This window comes from Nelumbo lutea, chromosome 3, assembly GCF_056320005.1.
Source record: "Nelumbo lutea isolate HS-2025 chromosome 3, American lotus-T2T, whole genome shotgun sequence".
In the NCBI taxonomy this organism is placed as follows: Eukaryota; Viridiplantae; Streptophyta; class Magnoliopsida; order Proteales; family Nelumbonaceae; genus Nelumbo; species Nelumbo lutea.
In genome coordinates this window covers 97,039,512-97,062,326 of record NC_142686.1, presented here as the reverse complement: position 1 = coordinate 97,062,326, position 22,815 = coordinate 97,039,512, and the positions used below count along the sequence as shown (strand labels likewise).

Below are 22,815 nucleotides of genomic sequence, written 5' to 3'. Positions count from 1 at the left end.
GGCGCTGAGTCTGGATGTCTAGTAAGCGTGTGTTATTGGTTAATGAACCGCCTTCTCTTTCTATCAATTTTGGAAGAGAAGCTAAATTTGGACTTGGAGAAGAGGAAAGATATTGCTAATTCATGGATTTGACAAGCGACTTGAGTGAAATGGCTGACGAGGCAAAACTTCAAAGTCAATCCCCATATCAAACAAACAAATGAACAATATGCCCGGGGGTTATTGATCATCTTTTTCACTACAAATGAAATGATTTCTAGCAAAAGTCCAATAGAAAAGAATGGTAAAGGTCTCTGATTCTGCTGATCTGCAGCCATGGGAGAACCTGCAGAGGCAAAAACAATCTTTAGTAAGCAAACATTTCAATTTCTTACAAACTTCATGGGTCACCAATTACACATACCCTTCTGTTTCAACTTGGTTTTGACAGTGTACAAGGACGCCAGTTCATATGGAATAGCGATTTTTGGCAAATCTATCAAACTTCTTTGCATCTTCCTGGAGTTGTTGAGCAGGATATTATACAAATGACCATTAACTTGTGATGAATTAGGCAATAGGGATGTCGAAATGCATAAATTATAAGTCTTACATGAAATATGAAGCCTATAGTGTCATTGTAATCAAGACACTCCTTCCACTGCCTCCCAATGCTCAACTACAAACAAGAAAGCAAGTTCTCTGATTAGGATTAAGGCAATTATAGAGAAACAAGAAAGCCATAACACAGAAACATGTTTCTTCACTTTCTGGCTGGGATCCATTTACTTGGGGACCCACCCCTTGTGTGGACCATGGACAAAAACTTCGTAGGAATCCATGAATCATCAATAGTTGCTTAATTGCTAATTATAAAGTGAAAAAAAAGGTTGATAGCCAATAAATTACTAAAAAAATTCTATGATGGCCAATGGCCATCTTTATGTCCCAAGGACATATATACCATCACTTTGACACCAAAAGAAAATTTATAAATGTGCAGGGAAAGGAACTACCACAATCATATTTCATTTATAAGCAGTTAATCATTGGTTTGATGAAGATTAATGTTTGATCCCCTGAAGAAAACATTTATACAAATCCATTCAATTCTGTCTAATAAGAAAGATGAGAGAATGATGTAAAGTTGGAAACACGAGGCTTTCTATGTCAGGGAAGGAATAGTTAATTCACCAAAGGCTTGAGCGGCATCAAACTGCCCTTCAGTGCAAAGTCGAGGTGTAACCAGTAGGGGAGTGTCTAATTCTCAAGCTCAACCATCCTCTTCAACCTCAGTATATTATCGAATCTTTGGAAAATGGATTTTGTGGGTCTAGTTCCAAAACACAAACATTTTGCAGCAGTCCTTCAGCTAAACTCTCTTCTCCAGGTGCATTAGTTCTTGATTTTAAGAATACTAATGAGCTTTCTGTGTGTGCAACAGATGTCATCCAGCCCCAACCATTGTCTGCCTCAACCCAGCAGGTTATAGTTAGAGGAGTGGAAGAAAGGTTTAAAGGGACGGTGAGAAGGCCGAAGGTAGGGAACAAGGTGAAAAAATCTGGGAGCTGGTTTGTGAATCCTTCGAGGAGATGATAAGGAATGAGGCAGAGGCTGAAAACAGTGAAGAAAATTTGAACCCACATGAGGGCAACCAGAGGAAAGGGAGAGAAGGGGATGAGGGTGAGGGAATAGGGAAGCAACCAATGAATGAAGTGGCAGAACAAATGGGTCTGAAACTGAAAGAAGTAGAGAGTGTTATAGTTTATGCCAAAAAGAAGGGGAACAAGGAAAAGGAATGTCCAAGAAAGAGGAAGCTATGGAAGGTTGAAAGATTAAAATCAGATGTGGCAGCAGATTTAGAGTTCAGTGCTAGGGGGGAAGGAAGGAAAGGCTTCAAGTAAGGGATGGTTGTTTCAAGGGTTGAATTTTTTGTAGTGATGCCATGAAGATACTGAGTTGGAATGTCAGAGGATTGGGTAATGCTAGGAAGAGGAGGGCAATAAAAGATTTGATTAAAAAGGAAAATACAAATATAGTTCTGCTTCAGGAAACAAAAGTGGCAGATTGGAATAGAAAATGGGTGAGAAGCGTTTGGTGCTCTAGAGGATTAGGATGGTCTTTTATGCTTTCATGGGGGACTTCAGGAGGTATAGTGACAATGTGGAGAAAAGATGTTAGTGGAACCAATGGAAGAACTAATAGGTCGGTTTTTGGTCTCTTTGAAATTCAAGAGTGTGGGAGAAGAGTTTACCTGGGTGATGACGAATGCCTATGGCCCAAATAGATATGGAGAGGGGTGAAATGTGGGAAGAACTCTTTGATACAAGGGGTTTGTGGGAGGGTCCGTGGTGCTTAGGTGGGGACTTTAACGTAGTCAATAATCCCAATTAAGCGACCACAATCATCATGAAGAGGTTCAATGAAATTATTAATGAGTGAACTTTTAGAAATCCCCCTCTAGTAGTTTGTCTTCACTTGCTCAAACCTACAATCCCCCCGAGATGCAAGTTGGATAGGTTCATCTTCAATTAGGATTGGGGAGATCATTGGGTAGGGCAGTCAGCCAAGGCCTTGCCAAGAGTCACTTCAGACACTTGGATGATAAGCATTGGAACTAGCAATTTTTTGGTGGGCCTAAACCTTTCAAATTTGAAAATGTTGTCCAAAAGAAAAGAAGAGAGAAGAAAGAAAGAGATTTGGAGTCACCTAAGAGATGCTGGCGGCACCAGCTTTTTATTATTTATACTAGGGCGGCACAACTTAAAATAAAAGGTGCTGAAAGTACCAAAGTACCCCTGCAGTACTAAACTTATAGAATAATAAACTTTCAACACACCCCCTCAAGTTGGGACATAGATATCAATCATGCCCAACATGTCACATAAATCATAATGTCGCAAGTGATGTAACCCTTTTGTGAAGATGTCTGCAAGTTGGTCTTCAGAACTGACATAGGGAGTACAAACTTCCCCTGTGACAACCTTTTCTCTGATATGTTTGTCAAATTCGGTATGCTTAGTTCTATCATGGAGCACAGGATTAACAACAATGTTTATAGCTGCTTTGTTATCACAGTAAAGAGTCATAGGTCCATCAACTGGAAAGCCCAACTCACTCAAAAAAATTTTTAAACACATAATTTCAGCTACTCCATGAGACATTGCCTGATATTCAGCTTCAGCACTAAACCTAGCTACCACATTCTGTTTTTTGCTTCTCCAGGTAACTAAGTTCCCTCCTATAAAGGTACAATAGCCACTGGTTGACTTCCGATTATTCAAGGATCCTGCCCAATCTACATTGGTATACACTTCAACTTTCAAATGCCCATGCTTTTGAAACAACAAGCTTGCACCTGGGAACTTCTTAAGATATCTAAGAACTCTTTCTGCTACTTCAAGGTGGGTAGTCTTAGGGGCATGCATGAACTAGCTAAGAACACCCACTGCATAAGCAATGTCTAGCCGAGTCATAGAAAGATATAGCAAGCTTCCTACAAGTCTCTGAAACTATTTCACATCTTCAATGGGTTCACCTTGACAGTCTCCTAATTTGTGGTTAGGATCAATAGGGGAATCAACAGGCTTCACTCCCAATTTTCCTGTATCCTGGAGTAGATCTAAGACATACTTTCTTTGGGAAATGAAGATACCCTTTTGTGAGTGGGCCACTTCAATCCCAAGGAAGTACTTTAGAGGACCTAGATCCTTCACTTCAAACTGGGTAGCAAGGAAACTCTTCAACTTTTAAATTTCATCATTCCAATCACCAGTGATAACTATATCATCAATATATACTATCAGTGATAACTACTGAACCAGGCTCTCAGTGACTATTTCAAGCCATATAATGATTTTTTTTAACCTACACACTTTCTATTCATTACCTTGAGCCCGAAAACCAAGGGGTTGCACCATGCACCATGTATACTTCCTCTTCAAGGTCACCATTTAAGAATGCACTATTGATGTCAAGTTGATGAAGGTCTCATTCAAGATTAGCAGCTAAGGAGAAAAGAACTCTAATGGAGTTCATCTTAGCAACGGTTGCAAAAGTTTCTGCATAATCCACTCCATGCACTTGTGTAAACCCCTTTTCCACACTAAACGAGCTTTATACTACTCCACTGTGCCATCAACCCTATGTTTTACTGTGAAAACCCATTTACACCCAATTGGTTCCTTCCCCTCGGGAAGATCTACAAGTTCCCATGTGCCATTTTTATGTAAAGCATTAATCTCTTCCTTCATAGCATCTGTCCATTCAGGTATCAAAGAGCTTCTACCACATTCTTAGGAATAAGAACACTATCAATGGAAGAGAGAAAGGCCTGTAAGGAAGGTGAAATGTTTTCACAGGAAACAAAGTGGGACATGGGGTGTTTAGTGGTGCAAGACCTAGCACCTTTCCGGTGAGCAATAGGAAGGTTAAGGTGATCAACAATAGAGGTATCAATGGCAATAAGGTCAGGAACATCAATGGGAACCAAGGTACCTGGTTGGGAAGGATCCACCCCCAGAGAGTTTGATGGCATTGGTGGTACAGCTTCTGGATGCTCCACAGCTCTTGGAACTTGGCTGGCCTTTGTAACATCGAAAGAATACAAGGGAGGAGGATCAGGAAGAGGAGGTAACTGAATCAATTTCTCCTCATTTCTACACCCCCCTTGAGGAGAAACAGGGAAGAAAGGCTCACTCTCAAACAAAGAGACATCCATAGAAACATAATATCTCCGAGAGACAGGATCAAAGCATCGATACCCCTTTTGAGTGAGGGAGTACCCCAAAAAGATGCAAGGAATAGCACGAGGATCAAATTTTCCACGGGTGGGCGCCAAATTTTGAACAAAGCAACGACAACCAAACACACAATGAGGAATAGAAAGAAGATGAACTTTAGGAAAAAGAAGCTGATGTGGGGCTTTGCACTCTAACCAACGAGAGGGCATACAATTAATGAGATAGGTAGCACAAATAACAACCTCAAGCCAAAAACGTTTCGGGACATTCATATGAATGAGTAAACCCCTGGCCACTTCAAGAAGGTGTTGGTTCCTTCTTTCAGCAACACCATTTTGTTGTGGTGTTCGGGCACATGAGCTACAGTGAAGTGATCCATGCGAAGCAAAGAATTCAGTGAGATCATTATGAAAATACTCTTTGGCATTATCAGATTGGAAAATTTGGATCTCAATTTGAAATTGAGTGAAGATCATTTGGTGAAAATCTTGGATAATTTTTGGTACTTTATCCCCGGTTCACATGGGATATATCCAAGTGTATCTACAATAATCATCAATAAAGGTAATAAAATATTTGTAGCCTCTCGAACGATAAAGTAACAGGGCCCCAAACATCAGAATGAATAATATGGACAGGAAATCCATATTTATTATTCTTTGAAGAAAAATGAGTTCTACAATGCTTACTCAATCAACAAGTTTGACATGTGAACTGTGACATTGACACTGACTTAAATAACTTTGGAAACATCAATTTTAAAGACTCAAAAGACAAATGACCAAGACAATTGTGCTATAAATAGACCTGACTCATACTAGACTGACTCTTAGACTCTATGACTGTAAGACTAGCCTTATTCTCCAGCATGTAGAGTCTAGCCACCATACGTCCTCTACCAATCGTCTTCCCCGAGGCCAAATCCTGGAGTACACAATAAGAAGGGAAAAAAGTTATGAGCAGTTTAAAGAATTAGTGATACTACTAATAGAGAACAAATTAATAGGGAATTTTGGAACATGTAAGACATTAGTCAGGGTGAGGCCAAAGGGAAGAGAAATGATTCCTAGACTAGCTATGGTAGAATATGAACCATCAGCTAGTCTCACCTTGTTTCTTCCAAAGAGGAGGTGGTAGGTCTGGAAATAAGTGAACTTACCAGTCATATGTTTTGACGCTCTAGAATCAATTATCCAAGGAGAGTTGGGGAAATGAGACGATACATGGAATGTTGTGGCAAAGTTACCTGATGTAGACACAAATGAAGTTGAAGGAGGAGAAAAATCCATTTGACGAATTGTTCTACCATAGAGTTCTAAATGGTCGTGGAAGGAATCAATAATATCCTCCCTTGGGTCGGAACCAGAAGTGTGTTTCTGAGTCATAGTAGTAGTGGGGGGTTGATTCTCCTGAGAAGCCATATTTGTTGTGGTGAATTTTCTTGGACCTTGTTGTCATGACTTCTTATTCGGATCTGAACCTTGCTTCTTGCTTAATTCCTGGGCCCATTTTGACTTCCCATGAAGATCCTAGCATGTTTCACAGGTGTGTCGGGGTTTCTGGCAATGGATGCACCATAGTTTGTCTTTGTCTTCCACCCTTTTTTGAAGGTCCCCCTTAAAAAAATTTCCCCCACTTGTAGTAACATTCCCTTTTGCTGCCAACACAATTGCATCCCCTTCGAAGCTGTTCATTAAATTTCTTCTACTTTCTTCCCACTGTACTAATGCATAAACCTCCTAGACAGATGGAAGATCCTTGTTGCCTAGGATCTGGACTCCGATGGATTCATATACTGGATTCAAGCCATTGAGAAATGCAAACACTCTTTATTGGGAAACAAGCTTCCTATATGCTTTTGCATCTTCATCACACTTCCAGTCTAAACTCTAATAGTGATCTAACTCTTTCCAGATGGAGGTCAAATTTGAATAGTACACAGAAAGGTTCCTCTCCCCTGTTTACAAGTGGATGATTCTACCTGTAACTGAAAGACTTTTACATAGTGACGCAATTTAGAATAGATCGATTTTGCTTGCTCCCAAATCTCATAAGCAATTTCAGCCCACATAAAATTCCTTCTTACCTAAGGTTGCATAGACACCAAAAGCCAGGACATAACCATGCTGTTTTCTTGGTTCCATCTGTCATACTCAACACTCCCGGAATTCGGTTATTTAATTCTCTCATTTATATACCCTATCTTTCCCCTTGCAGTAATGTATAATTTAATCCCCCCTCGACCATTCTAAATAATTCAAGCCATCTAGGGATATAACAGCCATAGGGAAGGATAAATCTATACCCCCACTTACTCCGTTCTGCATTGAGGAGACTCCAGATGTGGCAGAGTCTTCACCACTCATGATCACAACTTCAGGTTACACTCCAAGTGAACACAAAAAACCCAAAAAGAACCAGTCAAACACTCCAATAAACTCTTTGCACTAGGGAATTAGAGACAACCACTCCCCTCCTTTCCCCCCTTTTAAATCTCAGTTTTTCAAACAAAATCAGTTGTTGTTACAGAACTCACAGGTCATCACTAGCCTACCATAAACCAGGTATGGCTGCTGTCGCAGCATGTACAGGTTCTCTCTTAACCTACAAATCAAGTGTGGCTGCTGTCGCAACATATATAGGTCATCGCCTGACCTACAAATTCATCAGAAGGCTGTTGTCGTAGCATATAAAGGTCATCACCAACCTATAGTCTATTACAGGGATCACCCGATCCCACAAAAAAGGAAAGAAGAGGGTGCTGCTCACCTCACATTAACTAATTGAACCTATTACAGGTTCTGTTCTGGCACACGACTAGAAAAAATAAAAAAGGAGAAAGGGAGAGAGAGTACTTCAGTCCAATTTGAATCAGTGTTTTAAAAGCGCAAGGCGCAAAAAAGGCACAAGGCGAGGAGTATGCCTTTTTACGGTGCAAAATTACAAAAAAAGCTAAAAAATAAAATAGTCAGAAAATTCAAAAAATTGCCAAATTTAAAAAAAATGTAAAAATTTCAAAAAATATTAAACATAATGTTAATAAAAAATATAAACTTAAATTTTAAAAGAATTTTTTTAAAAAAACCTATTATCTAAAACTAAAATACATAAACATAACATGTAATGCGTGTTCAAATGAAAATTTAAAAATAAAAGCAAACATATAAAGCATTTTCAAGCATGTAAAACCCACAATCTCTTTTTCTCCTTAATTGCATTGCTTCAAGTAGCATGTATAACATATTGCATTCTTGATTCTCTGAGTTGCCTTTGTACCATGCCTCATAGACTTGTTCGGGCTTGCCTTGAGGGGTGTGGTCGGGGGTCCGGGGGCGGAGTCCCCAGCCTAGCCATTAGACTAAAAAAACAACAAAAAAGCACAAAAATTTAAAAAGGTGCACGCCTGGGCTGAGGCGCAAGGTGCATCAGGCGCACTGGGCATGCGCCTTTTGAAAGGGGTGCACCTAGGACCTGGGCAAGGCGCATACCCCAAAATGCGCCTCAGGTGTGCCTTTTAAATCACTGATCTGAATCTGGATCTGGATCTTCAATAAAATTCACTGTAGCTGGCGAAGGAAGAAGACAAAAAAGGTTTGCTCGATCTCTTCTTTTAGATCTGACGGTCTTGCTCTAATACCATGTTATCCAGAAGAGAAGGAAGAAAGGAAGAGAGAAGAGAGAAGAGAGAAGAAAGAAAGAGATTTGGAGTCACCTAAGAGATGCTAGCGGCGCCAACTTTTTATTATTTATACTAGGGTGACACAACTTAAAATAAAAGGTGTTGAAAGTACCAAAGTACCCCTATGATACTAAACTTACAAAATAATAACCTTTCAATAGAAAATGTGGCTAACACATCCAAACTTTATAATTATCAGAAAAAACACACACACATCCAGACTTTATTCATAAGATTAAGGAGTGGTGGAGTGAAGAAATGGTGGGAACTCTCAGGATGGGTGTCAAATTCCATAGGAAAATTCAAAGGATGAAAGGTAAAATTAAAGACTAGAACAAGGAGCATTTCGGGAGAGTGGAGGAGAAGAAATTAAGTATTATATCCCAAATTGAACTTCTAGATGAGAAAGGACATGGCTCTTTGTCAGAAGAAGAAAGGAACTTAAGATGGACCCTAAAGGAGTTAGAAGAAATAGTGCATAGGGAAGAGATTTGTTGGAGGCAAAAATCAAGGCATTAATGGATTAAGGAAGGGGATGAAAATACTAAATTTTTCCATGTTATTGCTAATGGAAGGAGAAAGAACTTTGTCGAAAAGAGAGATCAATGGTGAAGTTGTGGATAATCAAGATGAGATTGCTAATGTTTTCATGAATCATTTTAGGTCAGTCTACAAAAGACAAGAGATGTGAGGTTTAGAGTGGCCTAGATTGGACCTTGAGTTGGTAAATATACTAGAAAAGGATTTTGACCTGGAAGAAATAAAGGGGGCCGTGTTCTCAACGGATAGATCTAAAGCACCTGGACCTAATGGCTTCACTATGGCTTTCTTTCAGGATTGTTGAATATTATCAAGTTAGATTTGTTGGTAGTCTTTGTGGAGTTTGCAGCTGATCATTTTATTAGTCCAAGGATCAACTCCACTTTCCAGACCTTGATACCTAAAAAGGGAGATGCAGTCCAACCAAAAGACTTTAAGCCCATTAGCCTAGTGACTAGCATTTATAAGATTATGGCCAAAGTGTTGTCATTAAGGTTAAAACTAGCCCTTCCTAATTTAAAAAGCCAATCACAAGGGACCTTCATTCAAGAAAGACAGATTATAGATCAAATTCTGATAGCAAATCAATGCATGAAGGACTTTAAGAGAAAGGGGGAAGAAAAGTTTTGTTTGTAAACTAGATATGGGGAAAGCATATGAGATGGTTGGTTGGTTTTTTTTTTGTTGGAGTCCCTCAAGAACTATGGTTTTGGAGAGAAGTGTTGTGGTTGGATTGAGGCTTGTTTAAAAACTTGCCATTATTCGGTTATAGTTAATGGAGTGGTTAGGGACTTCTTTCCAGCTTCTAGGGGGTTGAGACAAGGGGACCCCCTTTCTTCCTTCCTTTTCACTCTAATAGTTGATGTGTTTAGTAGGCTCATTTCAAGGGTTGATAGCTTGGATCTGGTTAGAGGCTGGAAGATAGGAAGAGAGGGTACTGTGGTAACACATTTACAATTTGCAGATGATACAATCATTTTTTGTGAGACTAGAGACCCACTAAAGGCTAGGAATTTGAAACGAGTAATAAGTTGTTTGAATGTGTATCGAAGTCAAAGCTTAATTTCGAAAAGAGTTGTGTAGTGGGGGTAAATTTCGAGCTGGAGGAGATAGAGTGAGACAGTAGTGTCCTTAGAATGCCCTACCGCTAGCTGGCCTTTGAAGTACTTGGGTTTGCCTTTAGGAGATAGTCCAAGGGAAGGAATATTTTGGAACCCAATTGTAGAAAAATGCACAAAGAAGTTGGTAGTTTGGAAGAGAAACTACATCTCCCTCGGAGGTTGTATCATTTTAATAAAAGCTACTCTAGAAAACTTGCCAAGTTACTTCCTCTCGGTATTTAGAATGCCACAAATGGTGATTTTGAAGGTAGAGAAAATTATGAGGAATTTCTTGTGGGAGTCAGGGGAAAGGAGGAAGGATCATGTGGTTAGGTGGGAATTAGCGAGTAGGAGGAAGGAGCAGGGGGGATTGGGCTTAGGCAATCTAAGGAAAGAAAATACAGCTTTGCTAGGCAAATGGCTATGGAGGTGGCCTCTAGAAAGGGAAAGACTTCGGCACAAAGTTGTAAGGAGTGTGCATAGTTATGTAGGCAATGGTTGGGATGCTGGTGTATCGCGACAGGCTACGCTGAATTCTCCATGGAAGGCTATTCAGAGCATTCTTCCTATTTTCTTGAACCTAATCAGATATGGTGCTTGTACTGGAGATAGGGTTTTGTTTTGGGAGGATGTCTGGGTTGGTGGTTTCACCCATAAGGACCTTTTTCCCTCCTTGTATTCCATTTCATGTTTTAAAAACAAGCCAATTCAAAGGTTTGTGTCCTCCAATTCTTCTGGCATCAACTGGAATTTGGGTTTTAGAAGAGACTTAAGAGATTCTGAGCTTGAATAGATTGCTTTGCTCCTTAAAATTTTTTATCCTGTTTGCTTGGACCCTTCTCCAGATACCCGCATTTGGAAGCCTTTGTCCTTGGGCTCCTTTTCTTCGCTTCCCTGTGCTCCTCTTCTTTGCTTCAGCCTTTTCATAACAAGGAGGTTTAGTCCAAACCTGTCCCTCCAAAAGTGGGAGCCCTCTGTTGGGTAGTCTCTTGGAAAAATAAACACCTTGGATGTTTTGCAAAAAAGAAGACCTGGTCTTTGTATCTCTCCTAACTGGTGTACCGTATGCAAAGGTTAATGAAGAAAGTTGTTACCATATACTCATCACTTGCCCCTTTGTTGTAGGCCTATGGGAGAAGCTTTTTGATCTTTTTGGGTGAAGGTGGACAAAATCATAGCAGATTTGCAGACTTTTTGACCCTACAACTTTCAGGTGTCCAAAGAGAAGAAGAAGAATCTTGTGGAGATGTGCTAGAGCTGCTTTGGTGTGGACTGTTTGGGAGGAACGAAATGCCAGAATTTTTAATGATAAGGAGAGGGATCAGACTTGTGTGCTGGAAAGTATTTTATGTAGGACCATAAGGTGGGAAAAATCCTTGGACCTGTTCTCACCCTACTCTTTTGATGAAATAAAGATGAACTGGGAGCAAGTAGCCAAGAGTTCTGCAGGCCAGATTGTAGCTCTTTTTCCAGTCCTATAGGGATGGGAGATTAAGTTACTGTAGAAGTCCAAGCTGTACTACAAGGAGCAGAAATTGCAAAAGAGTTGGCAGTGGAGCATTTAATGATTGAAGGTGACTCCAAATTGGTTATTGGTTGGGTAAAAGAGCCAGAGATGGCAGCCTGGCCCTACAGGGGGGCATTGAGAAGAATTAAGTGGCTAACGTCAAATATGTCAGTCACATTTCAATGGGAAAGAAGATCGACAAATGGGTTGGCAGACTTTCTAGCCAAACAAGGAGCACATAGGAGTCAGCTCTTTTGGGCTCACTTTAAGCTTTATGTTGTAGCTTAGAGGCTGCACCTCGCGCCTCTTTGTGGGAAGTTGTATGATGTATACTGTGTTTTCTATAATAATTAATAAAATTACCATTACCTATCAAAAAAAAAAAAAGATGGGCCCCTATCCTCTGCATGCCTAACAGTCTACCACAAGAACATATGTCTGGTTGTCTACCATATGCCAACATAAAAATGTGCACTTCTGTAGATGTGTTTAGGGATGGTCTAAAACTCTAAATAACTCAACTCATAATTTCCCATTATGTAACCCTATCTTTGATGTTTGTCTTTTTCTTTTGAGAAAAGTATAGATTTGTATTATATTGCTGTATCAAAACAAGGTTACATCAACCCGAAGTACACTAGAGGAATGTACAATGGGGATATACAAAGACCTTCACATCACTTGATACCTTTTATGCAAAAAGAATCTCCTTCAAAAGAAAAGAATTGTAACAAATCCCTTTGAATGGTATTAATCCTCTCCCTCCACCACCTAAAAAAATAGCAAAAGGGGTGGTCTTCCATGCCACCCTCTCCCTTCTACTTAAAATTCTCAACTGCAAACTGTGAAGGAAGGCTTCAATTGATTCCAGGCAGCAATCTTCCACACCAAATATTCATCTTATCCATGCTCAGTAGCCCCTTGAGATTCTTTGAAATTTGTCTTATTAGAAGTCAATCAATATTAATGTGTCTAACATGTACCACATTTTACACACATTTATGGGGATATACAAAGACCTTCACATCACTCAATACCATTTATGCAAAAAGAATCTCCTTCAAAGAAAAGAATTGTAACAAATCCCTTTGAATGGTATTAATTCTCTCCCTCCACCACCTAAAAAAATAGCAAAAGGGGTGGTCTTCCATGCCACACTCCCCCTTCTACTTAAACCTCTCAACTGCAAACTGTGAAGGAGGGCCTTCAATTGATTCCAGGCAGCAATCTTCCATTGTTCCGCCCCAAATATTCGTCTTATCCCTGCTCAGTAGCCCCTTGAGATTCTTTGAAATTTGTCTTATTAGAAGTCAATCCATATTAATGTGTCTAACATGTACCACATTTTCCTCCAAACAAGATTTTATTAAACATGCATGTCTTTTCCCCCAACTATAGATCAAATAACATCTATGTGATTTTCACACAAACTGATTAAGTCTTTAGGTATACTCTTTGTATATTGAATGGATAAACATACTTTGGATGGAGATCTGATAATATGGAAACTAACTAAGATCAGAGTTGGACACTGACAAGCATATTCAGGAAAGTGCTTATACACAAAAGTTGTACTCAGATCAAGAACAAGTCACCTACACTAAAAATGGAAACCTTAAGTTGTGGGCTGCATTCATAATAAATTATTTACCAAGATCCACTCCGCATACCTGCAATGCTGGTTATCATACTAATGATTTTTAATAATATAGTTTAGTAATGCAAAACTTCTCTTATAATACTAGTCTATGCAAATTTTTGTTCCATTGTGATCTTTTCAGGTAAGGAGCTCACTAGACAAGCATAATATCCAGGAAAGAGCTGCAGGTGAAACAAGAAAAAACAAAATCCTATAATCAGACTGAAAGATCTAAGACAGGATTTACAAAGTTTGAGGTGATGATCTCCACAAGCAGCTAGCTATTCAAGGCAAGAAGGAATTACAACACTTGATAGAGGCCAAGCACAATCACCAAAGTGCAACTTGAACAAGAAAGACAGGATGTGCGTCAAGGGAAGAAAAATGATAGATAGCTATGTTCAGAAGCAATTGAACATAGGAAATAGAAGACTTTGATGGAGGATTTTATCTTGACATACAAGCCACGAAAGATGTGCATCAAGAAAAGGGATTTCTATTTTGATTGTTTTGGCAACAGTAATGGCTGATGCTATATGCATTTTTTGTCAACTTGGTGCTTTATTGGTTGAAATTCAAAATGATATGATTGATCAAAAAAAAAATCAAAATGATATGTGAAACTGAGAAAGCATGAAACTAAAACTGATACTTCAAGTGGCTTACAACCTGGCAACAGTTTTCATAATCAGAAACCTGGCAATGCAGGGGGGTGAGAATAAATAGTTAGAGAGATGAGGCATGGATGAAGGATGGAGTGAAAATCCAAAAAAAGGAAAAGAATGAGAGGTCCATGGCAGCTGCTTCCCTACTGGAGGTCAAAATGGTTATAACAGCAGGTTAATAATGGTACAAATAGTTGAGGTAGATGTGTCAATAGGTCATGTCTTAGCTGGATCGGGTTGGATCTAGTTCTGAACTGATAGGAAAACACAAAGATCTGATCCCAACCACAACCCTATAGGGTCTATATATTAAAGGCCCATAAACTGACTGTACTATTATTACTATTAATCAGGCTCTTTGAGATTGACCCTTTAAGACCCAATTATAACTGGTAATTCTTTCTTTGGTGTCTCTTTCCAAAAGATATTATATCATCATCCAAGCCTTATCCCAACTATATGAGGTTGGCTACATGAATCCTGTTTCATCATATATAAAACATCTTATATATCACTAAAAATATTATTTATATTCCCTGACAAATGGTTTATTTAGACCAATCATTTGAAGAAATTGCATATAAACCATGAAAAATGTATTGCTGTATCTCTTTCATATAATAATATATTTTATATACATATATAACATGTATATTAGAATATACTTAATGGGTTCAGGAATCAGAACCAACAAGTCCGAATCCACACCCTGTATACTAAGGTTGTATTGGTTGAGGACTGGTGGGTTAACCCAGCCTGTTGCTGAGTCTAAATTGTGGTGTTAAAGGAGGGAAAAGATGAGTTGAAAGGAGACAAAAAAGACTAAAATGAATCTGCATTTTAAAAAGTAGTGGCAGCAAACTGAAGCAATAGTGGAGGAGCAAGTAAAAAGAAGACACATACACAAGAAGATTATTTGAACACTATAGTGTGACTATGTTAGAAATAAAAAGATTCTTCCAAACTAGCTTTCGCTCAATCAACCTTCGTTATCTGGTTGTTGACAGGTAACAGGTATTTCATCAAATCATTAGGTAACAAGAAATTGTTCACTGTATTGACATATTGCATCACATGGCAATTAATGAGCAATCCTTCAAATAGAGTGGTAACTCAACTTATCTTGGAAGAAAAAGTTTTGTAAACAGCACAAAAGATAAAATTGTAACTTATCTAGGAAGGCCCTTGGTGTTTAGGAGGAGATTTCAATGTCATTATATTCACAGATGAGACTAATAGTGTGAGGAGAAGCAGTAGCACTAGCATGAGAAGGTTTAACAGCTTTATCAACAGTTTTGAGTTGAACGACTCTCCTTTGCTGTATGGTCTGTTCACTTGGTCCAACCTCCAAGAAAACCCTATATGCTCTAAGTTGGATAGGTTCTTATTCACAGCAGATTGGGAGGAGCACTTGGGGGCTACTAATTCTAAAACATTGCCTAAGGTAATGTCAGATCATTGGCTGTCTCACCTTGGATTTATTGAGTTGGTGGAATGACAACAACCCAAGGGCTAATTGGAAGGGTATGAAATTTCACTGGAAGTTGAAGGAGCTAAAAAGGAAGATTAAGGATTGGAATATACTACAATTTGGACGGATTTAAGAGGGGAAACAGGTAGTGATCAATCGATTGAGGAGTTGGATGCCAAAGAAAAGGGGGGGGGGGGTGTAATTTTGAAGTGAGAAACAAACAAGAAAGATGGGAGTGGAAGCAGTTAGAAGACATCCTATTCAAAGAGGAAGTCGGCTGGAGGAAAAAGTCTAAACACAAGTGGGTGAAAGAGGGTGCTAGAAACACTAAATTTTTTTATGCAATGGCCAATGGTAGAAGGAAAAGTCTGATTTCTAAGTTGGTGGTTGATGGGGTGTCATTATCTCAGCAGGATGAGATTGCTAAGGCTTTTGTGGAGAAGTTTGAGTCATTATTTAGAAGGCCTTTAAATCAGAGAATCTGGGTAAAAGGGTTAGATTGGCTGAAATTGTTTGAGAAGAAGAAGAGGTGGCTCGAAAGGAAGTTTGGGATGGAGAAAATAAGGGAAGCAATTTTTTCAATGGATAGATCTAAACCACCAGGACCGGATGGATTTACCATGGCTTTTTTACCAAGGCTGTTGGTAGATACTAAAGCAAGATATCCTTAATGTGTTCAATGAAAATTTCCAGAAAAGAGTGATAAATCCAAGGCTAAACTCAACTTTTATTGCTTTGGTCCCAAAGAAAGTGGGAGCAAGTCATCCAAGAGACTTTAGACCAATCAGTTTAGTTAACAACTTGTATAAAATCATTGTGAAGGTCTTGTCTAGAAGAATTAGAAAGGTGCTTCCGGAGCTAATTTTACAGAATCAAGGGAATTTGTGGCAAATAAACAAATTGTGGATCAAATTTTAATTGCCAATGAGTGTGTGGAGGATCTGAGGAGAACAAGGAGGAAATGGATTGTGTGCAAGGTGGATTTAGAGAAGGTAGACAATATGGTTGATTGGTCTTTTTTTATGCAAGTGTTGAACTATTTTGGCCTTGGGGAAAAATGGTGTAAATGGATCCTGGGTTGCACCGAGACTTGTCATTACTCCATCCTAATAAATGGAATTGTAGTGGATCACTTCCCGGCTATTAGGGGAATTAGACAAGGGGACCCCCACCCCTCTCTCCATTCCTTTTCACCTTGATTGCAGAAGTGTTGGGTAGGCTAATTGAAAGAGATGATTCGAGAAGTCTTGTGAGAGGGTGAAAGGTCGGAAAATACAACATTCCTATCACCCACTTACAGTTTGCTAATGATACAATTATGTTTTGTGAGGGGGAGGATGTGAGATGGGCTAGAAACTTGAAGCTGGTGATTCAAGTGTTTGGACAAATGTCAAATATAAAGGTGAACTTTGATAAGAGTTGTGTGGTGGGGGTCAATATAGAAGAGAGAGCTATAATGGAGAGGGATGAAGCTTTGGGTTGTATGGTGTCTCAGTGACCTCTGTTCTATTTGGGGATAACCCGAGGAAAGAGAGATTTTGGAGCCCTGTAGTTGATAGGTTTACTAAGAAGTTGGCCTCTTGGAAGAAGAATTATTTATCTCTAGATGGCAGAATTACTTTGATTAAATCTACATTGGCTAGTTGTTTGTGTTACTTATCAGTTTTTAGGATCCCAGTGAAGATAAGTAGGGTTTTGGAAAAGTTGATGAGAGACTTCTTGTGGTAACCATGGGAGGAAAGGAAGGATTACATGGTGAATTGGGAACTAGTCTCTAAAAGTAGGGCTGGTGGAGGGCTAGGTTTAGGTAACATTCAGAGGAAAAATGAAGCTTTGTTGGGGAAATGGCTATGGAGGTTGGAAGGTGAGAGGGATAAGTTGTAGACGAGGGTAATTCTGAGTATTCATGGTTAGGCAAATGATGGCTGGCACACTGAGACTGTGGCAAAGTCTACTAGTGCCTCTCTTTGGAAATCTATACATGCCATTCTTCCTCCTTTTTGTAGCACATCAAGTATGACCTCTGTTCTAGGAATCAAGTAAAATTCTGTGAGCACATTTGGATGGGTGAGATACCTTTGAAAGACCAATTTCCTTCCTTGTTTTCCCTCTCTCGGTATAAAGACGAGGTTGTGTCCAGTTTTCCAGTTCCTTCTCAGTCTAACTTTGGGTTTGATTGGGATGTAGAGGTTGAAAATGTCATGAGTCTGGTTCAGATATTAAATAGGGTGGTGTTGGATCCCTCTAAGAGGGATAAGAGACTGTGCTTCCCTAGCTCCCTCTAGAACTTTCTCTTGTGCTTCCTTCTTTAAGTCCCTCTTGCCTTCAACCAGTAATTTTGCACAGAATTGTCCAGTAAAGAATGTTTGGGGTGAGCCAATTCCTCTAAGGATTGTAGCCTTTTGTTGGGAAGCTTTCTTGAAAAGGTGTAATACTTCTGACTTGCTCCAAAGAAAAAGGCATTTTTGGTGCTTGTCTCCCAATTGGTGCATTCTTTGCAAGGCTAAAGGCGAAAGCTCCTACCACTTATTAATTTCTTGCCCCTTTGCTACTGATCTTTGGGAATGGTTTCTTTCCTTTTTTGGTTGTAGGTGGACCCCACCACCAAACATTCAAAGTTTGTTTAGCTCTTTGCTCCTTCATTGGCCAAACAAAAGAGGAAGGATTATGCGGAGGTGTGTGAGGGCTGCTATTTGTTGGACTCTATGGGAGGAAAGGAACACCCGAATTTTTTCTGAAGTGGAAAGAAGTAAAGAAAGTCTTACTGAAGTAATAACAGTTAGGGTGGTGCATTGGCTAAAATCCTTGGACCTTCCTATTGATATTTCTACAGATATGTTGTTGAATAACTGGTTGGAAGTGGCAAATTCTGCACCTGCCCGCTCCTCAGTTTGTCTTGTGTACTCACCAACAGGCTGTGATTTTACAAAGCTAAATTTTGATGGAAGTAGTGAGGGAAATCTAGGTCCATCAGGTGTAGGAGGGGTCTCCAGAGATGAGGATGGGAAGGTGCTTGCATTGTACTCAGGTCCCATTGGGGTTGGGAGCTCTCTTAAAGCTGAGGTCTATGCTGTACTGGAGGGTCTAAGGAAGACTAAGAATTGAATATACAAAAGTTAGTTGTTGAAGGGGACTCAAAGCTGGTCTTAAGCTGGTTATAAGAAGGTAGTGGACTTTGGAAGTTTGCTAACGAGAGGAGGGAGATTAAATAGCTAATAGAGGACTGGGAATCCAGTTTCAGTGGGTCAAGAGAACAACAAATGCTTTGGCTGATGCTTTGGCAAAGCAAGGGGTGGGAAGAGATCAAATGTTTTGGGTTGTTCTGTAATTTTTCTTTCTTTGTTGTCCTCATGGAGAGAGTTAAGCCTATTTATCTCTCTCTGGAGTGCTGTAACTAAAATTTTATATATTTTTTTTGATAATTAGTAACTAAAATTTTATATTAATCTAATGGATTCCTGTTATTGATCAAAAGAAAAAGAAAAAGAAAAAAAATGCAACCACTTTAAAGTTATTATTGGTATGAGTGGTCAGGTGCCCTCGATTGGAATAACCTTGGTGTATGGAAACTATGGATAAATCCTATGACTGATGGCTTAGCCTACACCAATGGGTAATAGTGTTCCTACTGCCAACTAAAACACCAACTTTATTTTCTGCTTATGTTATTCATTGTTGTTGCTGCTTGCTTTACACTTGTCTCTATTTGTTGAACAGCCTATTGCCATGTCAGCACAACACTTGCTTGGCATGGTCAATAGTTTGGCTAGGTAGTTGAGAAAGCTTGGGCAGATAATCCTACCTAGGGGACACTTGTCCCTGACCCAACAGGTTGAACAGGTCCAAGTGCGACTAAATCCAAGTTGTTTTTGTTACTGTTGGGACTCTCTAACAGTTGTTTTCTTTAACGTTAGAAGAAGCCTATTTATAAATATGACTCTGTTCTAATGTTAGCATAGTGAGTTCCAGTTATCAGTCTTGGAAGAAAAAGCCGCATTGGATCTCCACCAAGTTGGGTCAAGTCGTATTATTTGGCCCTGTGTCAAGAGTCGCCAAGTTTGCTGCCTCTTAGATCGTTTCTCTGTTTATTGTATAGACTATCAGTTATTGTGTTTATGGTCTAATTTAATAGTCAACGTATACTGAATCCATAACATATAAACAATAAATGATTAAGGAGCAGCTGATATAACATGCAACGTTCACTTGTCACTGGATAGATGAGGGTACTATTTACCTGAGCAGTATCATTTGAAGCATTCTTGGTCCATAAAGATATCTTCTCCTGCTTTGCTCTAACATTAATAACTGCTCCACAAATTTCTTCACCATGCTCAAATTGTTCCCCAATCATTGCCAGCAACTAAAGATATTCACTCAGGATATTAGCAGAAGCAATACATACAGTACTTGGTATTAATATAATTCTACTAGTACCAGAAGCATACCGTATATAACCACCAAGTATCTGACTTTCCTCTAGGAAAGCTTATGGTCCACTTCCCTCCATTAGAACAAACAGGATCCTCCCACTTTGGCTCAATTTTGTACTTGAAGCAATAGAAATCCGCTCCCACAGCTAACTTGCTTGGATGGACTATATTGTTATAAACACTGAATGCAGAATATATTTGTCAAAAATCATCATAGATATGCAAAGGAGAATCCTAACAAAAAGAAGGTGGTGGCAGTTGCAGAAGTAAAGCAAACAACTTGGCCATTGGGAATCAAGAAATAACATTATCATAGAAAGATGATGCTGATGAAACCAATGAAAAGTTGTTCCAAGATCATAACATTGACACATTAGACCATACAATACAAAGCAAAGAAGACAAAAGGTTAAAGCTATAGTAAATACACAGCAGAAACAAATGAAATCCCAGAAGCAATGCTTGTCCAAGTAGAAAAATATATCATCAGTAAAGGGCCATTTATTTTGGGAGTGTTCTCCAATGTTAACTGTTTTTCTTGTTGTGACTTGTCAGTTCCAGAAACTGTTTATTTTGAAAGAGTATTGATTCTCAAAACAAAAACACAGAAAACATTCTCTTGGTTATATAGCATATTTCTTATTTCTGAAACTAGAATGAAAAATGCATGCTTGGATGTCTGGTTTCAAAAGCATGGTTGCTGGTTGTTTAATATTAAGCTTCAATAAGATACAATATTCACATGGAGATTCTGATAAAATGGATATCAACTCACCTCTCTCTTTTGTAATTTTTATTTATACTTTGGACCTAAATTCTTTTAAAAGTGGGTTTGTATGATCCAAAGGGCCAAAGAAGCTTTAAAGCAGAACTTCTAAGACGGTGCATAGAATATTTTGGGGTGTGTATGCGTGTTCCACACACAATATCATCCTTATGTTAGTGAAAACATGTTAATTCTTGCGTGTTTTTAAAGCATCTTTTGTCAGTTATTGAAACAAGATTTCGTTTTTTTTTCTTTATTGGAAACAAGATTGTTTTTTATCAAACTGAAAATATTTTCACTTTTTTTTTTTGAAAAAAGAACACACAACTAAGAAAACATTTTTGTGATTGCTGGTGCGGAATTTCTAGGAATGATAAAAAAAATGATAGCATACATGATGGAGAACACCCCCATAGTATCATCAATGCAAAAACAACGAAATTCCAAAATGGAACAAAAACAAATGCCAGCTGGCCCAACTCTCTTGTTTTTTTATCAGCCCTATGGAAAGAATCTATATGAAACCAAATAAGGAATCCAATAAAAAATTGCACCTTACTGTCCTTACCTGTTAAGTTAACTACAAGAAACCCAATCAAGAATTGTCAGTCAAAAAAGTTTCGCCCTACTGTCTTTACCTGTTAATAGAACCTGGCAGTCAAGTTTATTATTAAAAAAAACCCATTAAAAAAATATGCAAATCAAATCAGTGGCATAGATAAGGGTTTCACAAGAAGGTCTATCATCTTAGTTTGCTTTCAATCAATCAAATAAAGAAGCTATTCAGAGATTATGAACGCCAACTTTGGTAAAGTCCATGACATTGATTCATGAATATTTCCATAGGGAAGAACACACTTCCTTTTCAAACCCCAGTTGCAAATTATCTCATAGAATAAGATGCATCTTACTAGAACATGAGATGCGAAAAATCTAGAAAGAATAAAATGCGAGGACAACTAATCCATATTCAGCAGGGTATGAAAGATGGATGTTGATGAAAGTTCAATCAGAATTCAGAGAAGAAAGAAAAGAACCATTTCTTTTTCACACAAGGAACATAAATCATTGATTACTATGAACCTATCCCGAATCTGCGATTCAGTGCTAATCATTCTTTAATTCATTTTCATTCAATTTTAAAGTTCTTTTCTTTTCTTTCGGATCATGGAAGAGGTTTTGAGCATTTCTTGTTACAATGAAGCGAGAATTCCAAAAAGAAGTGAAGAAACGAGAAGCAATCAAACGAAGATGGAGACAATGATTGAGGAACACCTCCAGAACTCCTCGACGGTGGCGAAGGTGTGAATGGGGCGAATGGAGGCACCCCAAGCAGCTTGCTTGGATTTGGAGGAAGGATTGTCGAACCAGAAAGTCCATGAGTACTCCAAGGGGTGAGGTTGATACATGGCCGTCGTCGAGGACTTCTCAAAAGCTAGATCGTCGCCTACGACCTCTCTCTCCTCAGGTTCTTCAACACCACTACCACCACCGCCAACGACCCCATCATTCTCCTCTTCTGTTGCTTTTGACCCAACCACCGCTATGACGCTCTCTACTTCCTGTGCCATTGTCGTTGTTATGATCCTTCGCCTTCCTTCTTCTTGTTTCTATTCTTTCTCTTCGCGCTCTTGCTTATGGCCTTGTTCTCGAAAGGCTCAAATGACCCAGCCAAGTATTTTCAAGGGTAAATCTCTTAAATAAGCTTTAAAAAGGAAAATTTTAACTAATTCTACCTTAATCTTTATATATTGTCTTACATTACCCTTAAACGTTTTTACAATTCTCAAAAACATCTTTTACCGTTAATTTCCCGTCACATTCCGTCACATGTGACATCACATACCCTTTTGTCTAACTCGATTCCATCTCCATCTCTCTGTCTCCGTCTCCCTCACCGGCAAAGATCCCAGAACAACTTCATCTTAAGATTGGGGTGGAGCACCGTCTTCATCTCTGGAATCACCGAAGGTTGCAAGAACAGAGACAATCACCGTTGCTCACTCTCGAAGTGATGGTTGATGGCTGGAATCAAGCTAGATTCGAGAATGGAGACCGAAGATAATCATGTCGTTCGCCTCTGTTGGATTTTAATCTCATAAGAGATTAAATCCAATGGGTTTGATTGGTCAATTACATGAGAAATTGCACCTGTACGTTTGTTTGAAAAAATCAGTTTTTTCTCTTACAAAAACCCAGTTTTGAACTTGTTTCACATTGGAAAATTATAAGTTTTGTTTTCAATATTTCAATAGGAGTTGATTTACACTCCTTAGAATTAGTAGAGGAGAGTA

General features: G+C 38.9%; 1 protein-coding gene across 1 annotated transcript; it reads right to left on the bottom strand.

Annotated features, from left to right (window-relative positions):
- Positions 1 to 140: 140 nt before the first annotated feature.
- On the bottom strand, positions 141 to 22,265 carry LOC148867051 (eukaryotic translation initiation factor 4E-2-like). The gene is made up of 6 exons (XM_088975812.1): positions 21,797 to 22,265; positions 19,771 to 19,936; positions 19,560 to 19,685; positions 593 to 658; positions 404 to 498; positions 141 to 325 (listed from the first exon to the last, which is right to left on the bottom strand). Exons 1-5 carry the CDS (start codon positions 22,090 to 22,092, stop codon positions 448 to 450), a joined length of 705 nt encoding a protein of 234 aa, XP_088831938.1. The 5' UTR covers positions 22,093 to 22,265; the 3' UTR covers positions 141 to 325; positions 404 to 447.
- Between the last annotated feature and the right edge of the window lie 550 nt (positions 22,266 to 22,815).

Excerpts from the sequence above, each read along its gene's own strand:
- LOC148867051 (XM_088975812.1), bottom strand. The coding sequence starts at position 22,092 with ATGGCACAGGAAGTAGAGAGCGTCATAGCGGTGGTTGGGTCAAAAGCA. Across the intron at positions 659-19,559 it reads CTTCAAATGATACTGCTCAG|TTGAGCATTGGGAGGCAGTG; the intron begins GTAAATAGTACC and ends TCTTGTTTGTAG. Across the intron at positions 499-592 it reads CTATAGGCTTCATATTTCAT|GAAGATGCAAAGAAGTTTGA; the intron begins GTAAGACTTATA and ends CAACAACTCCAG.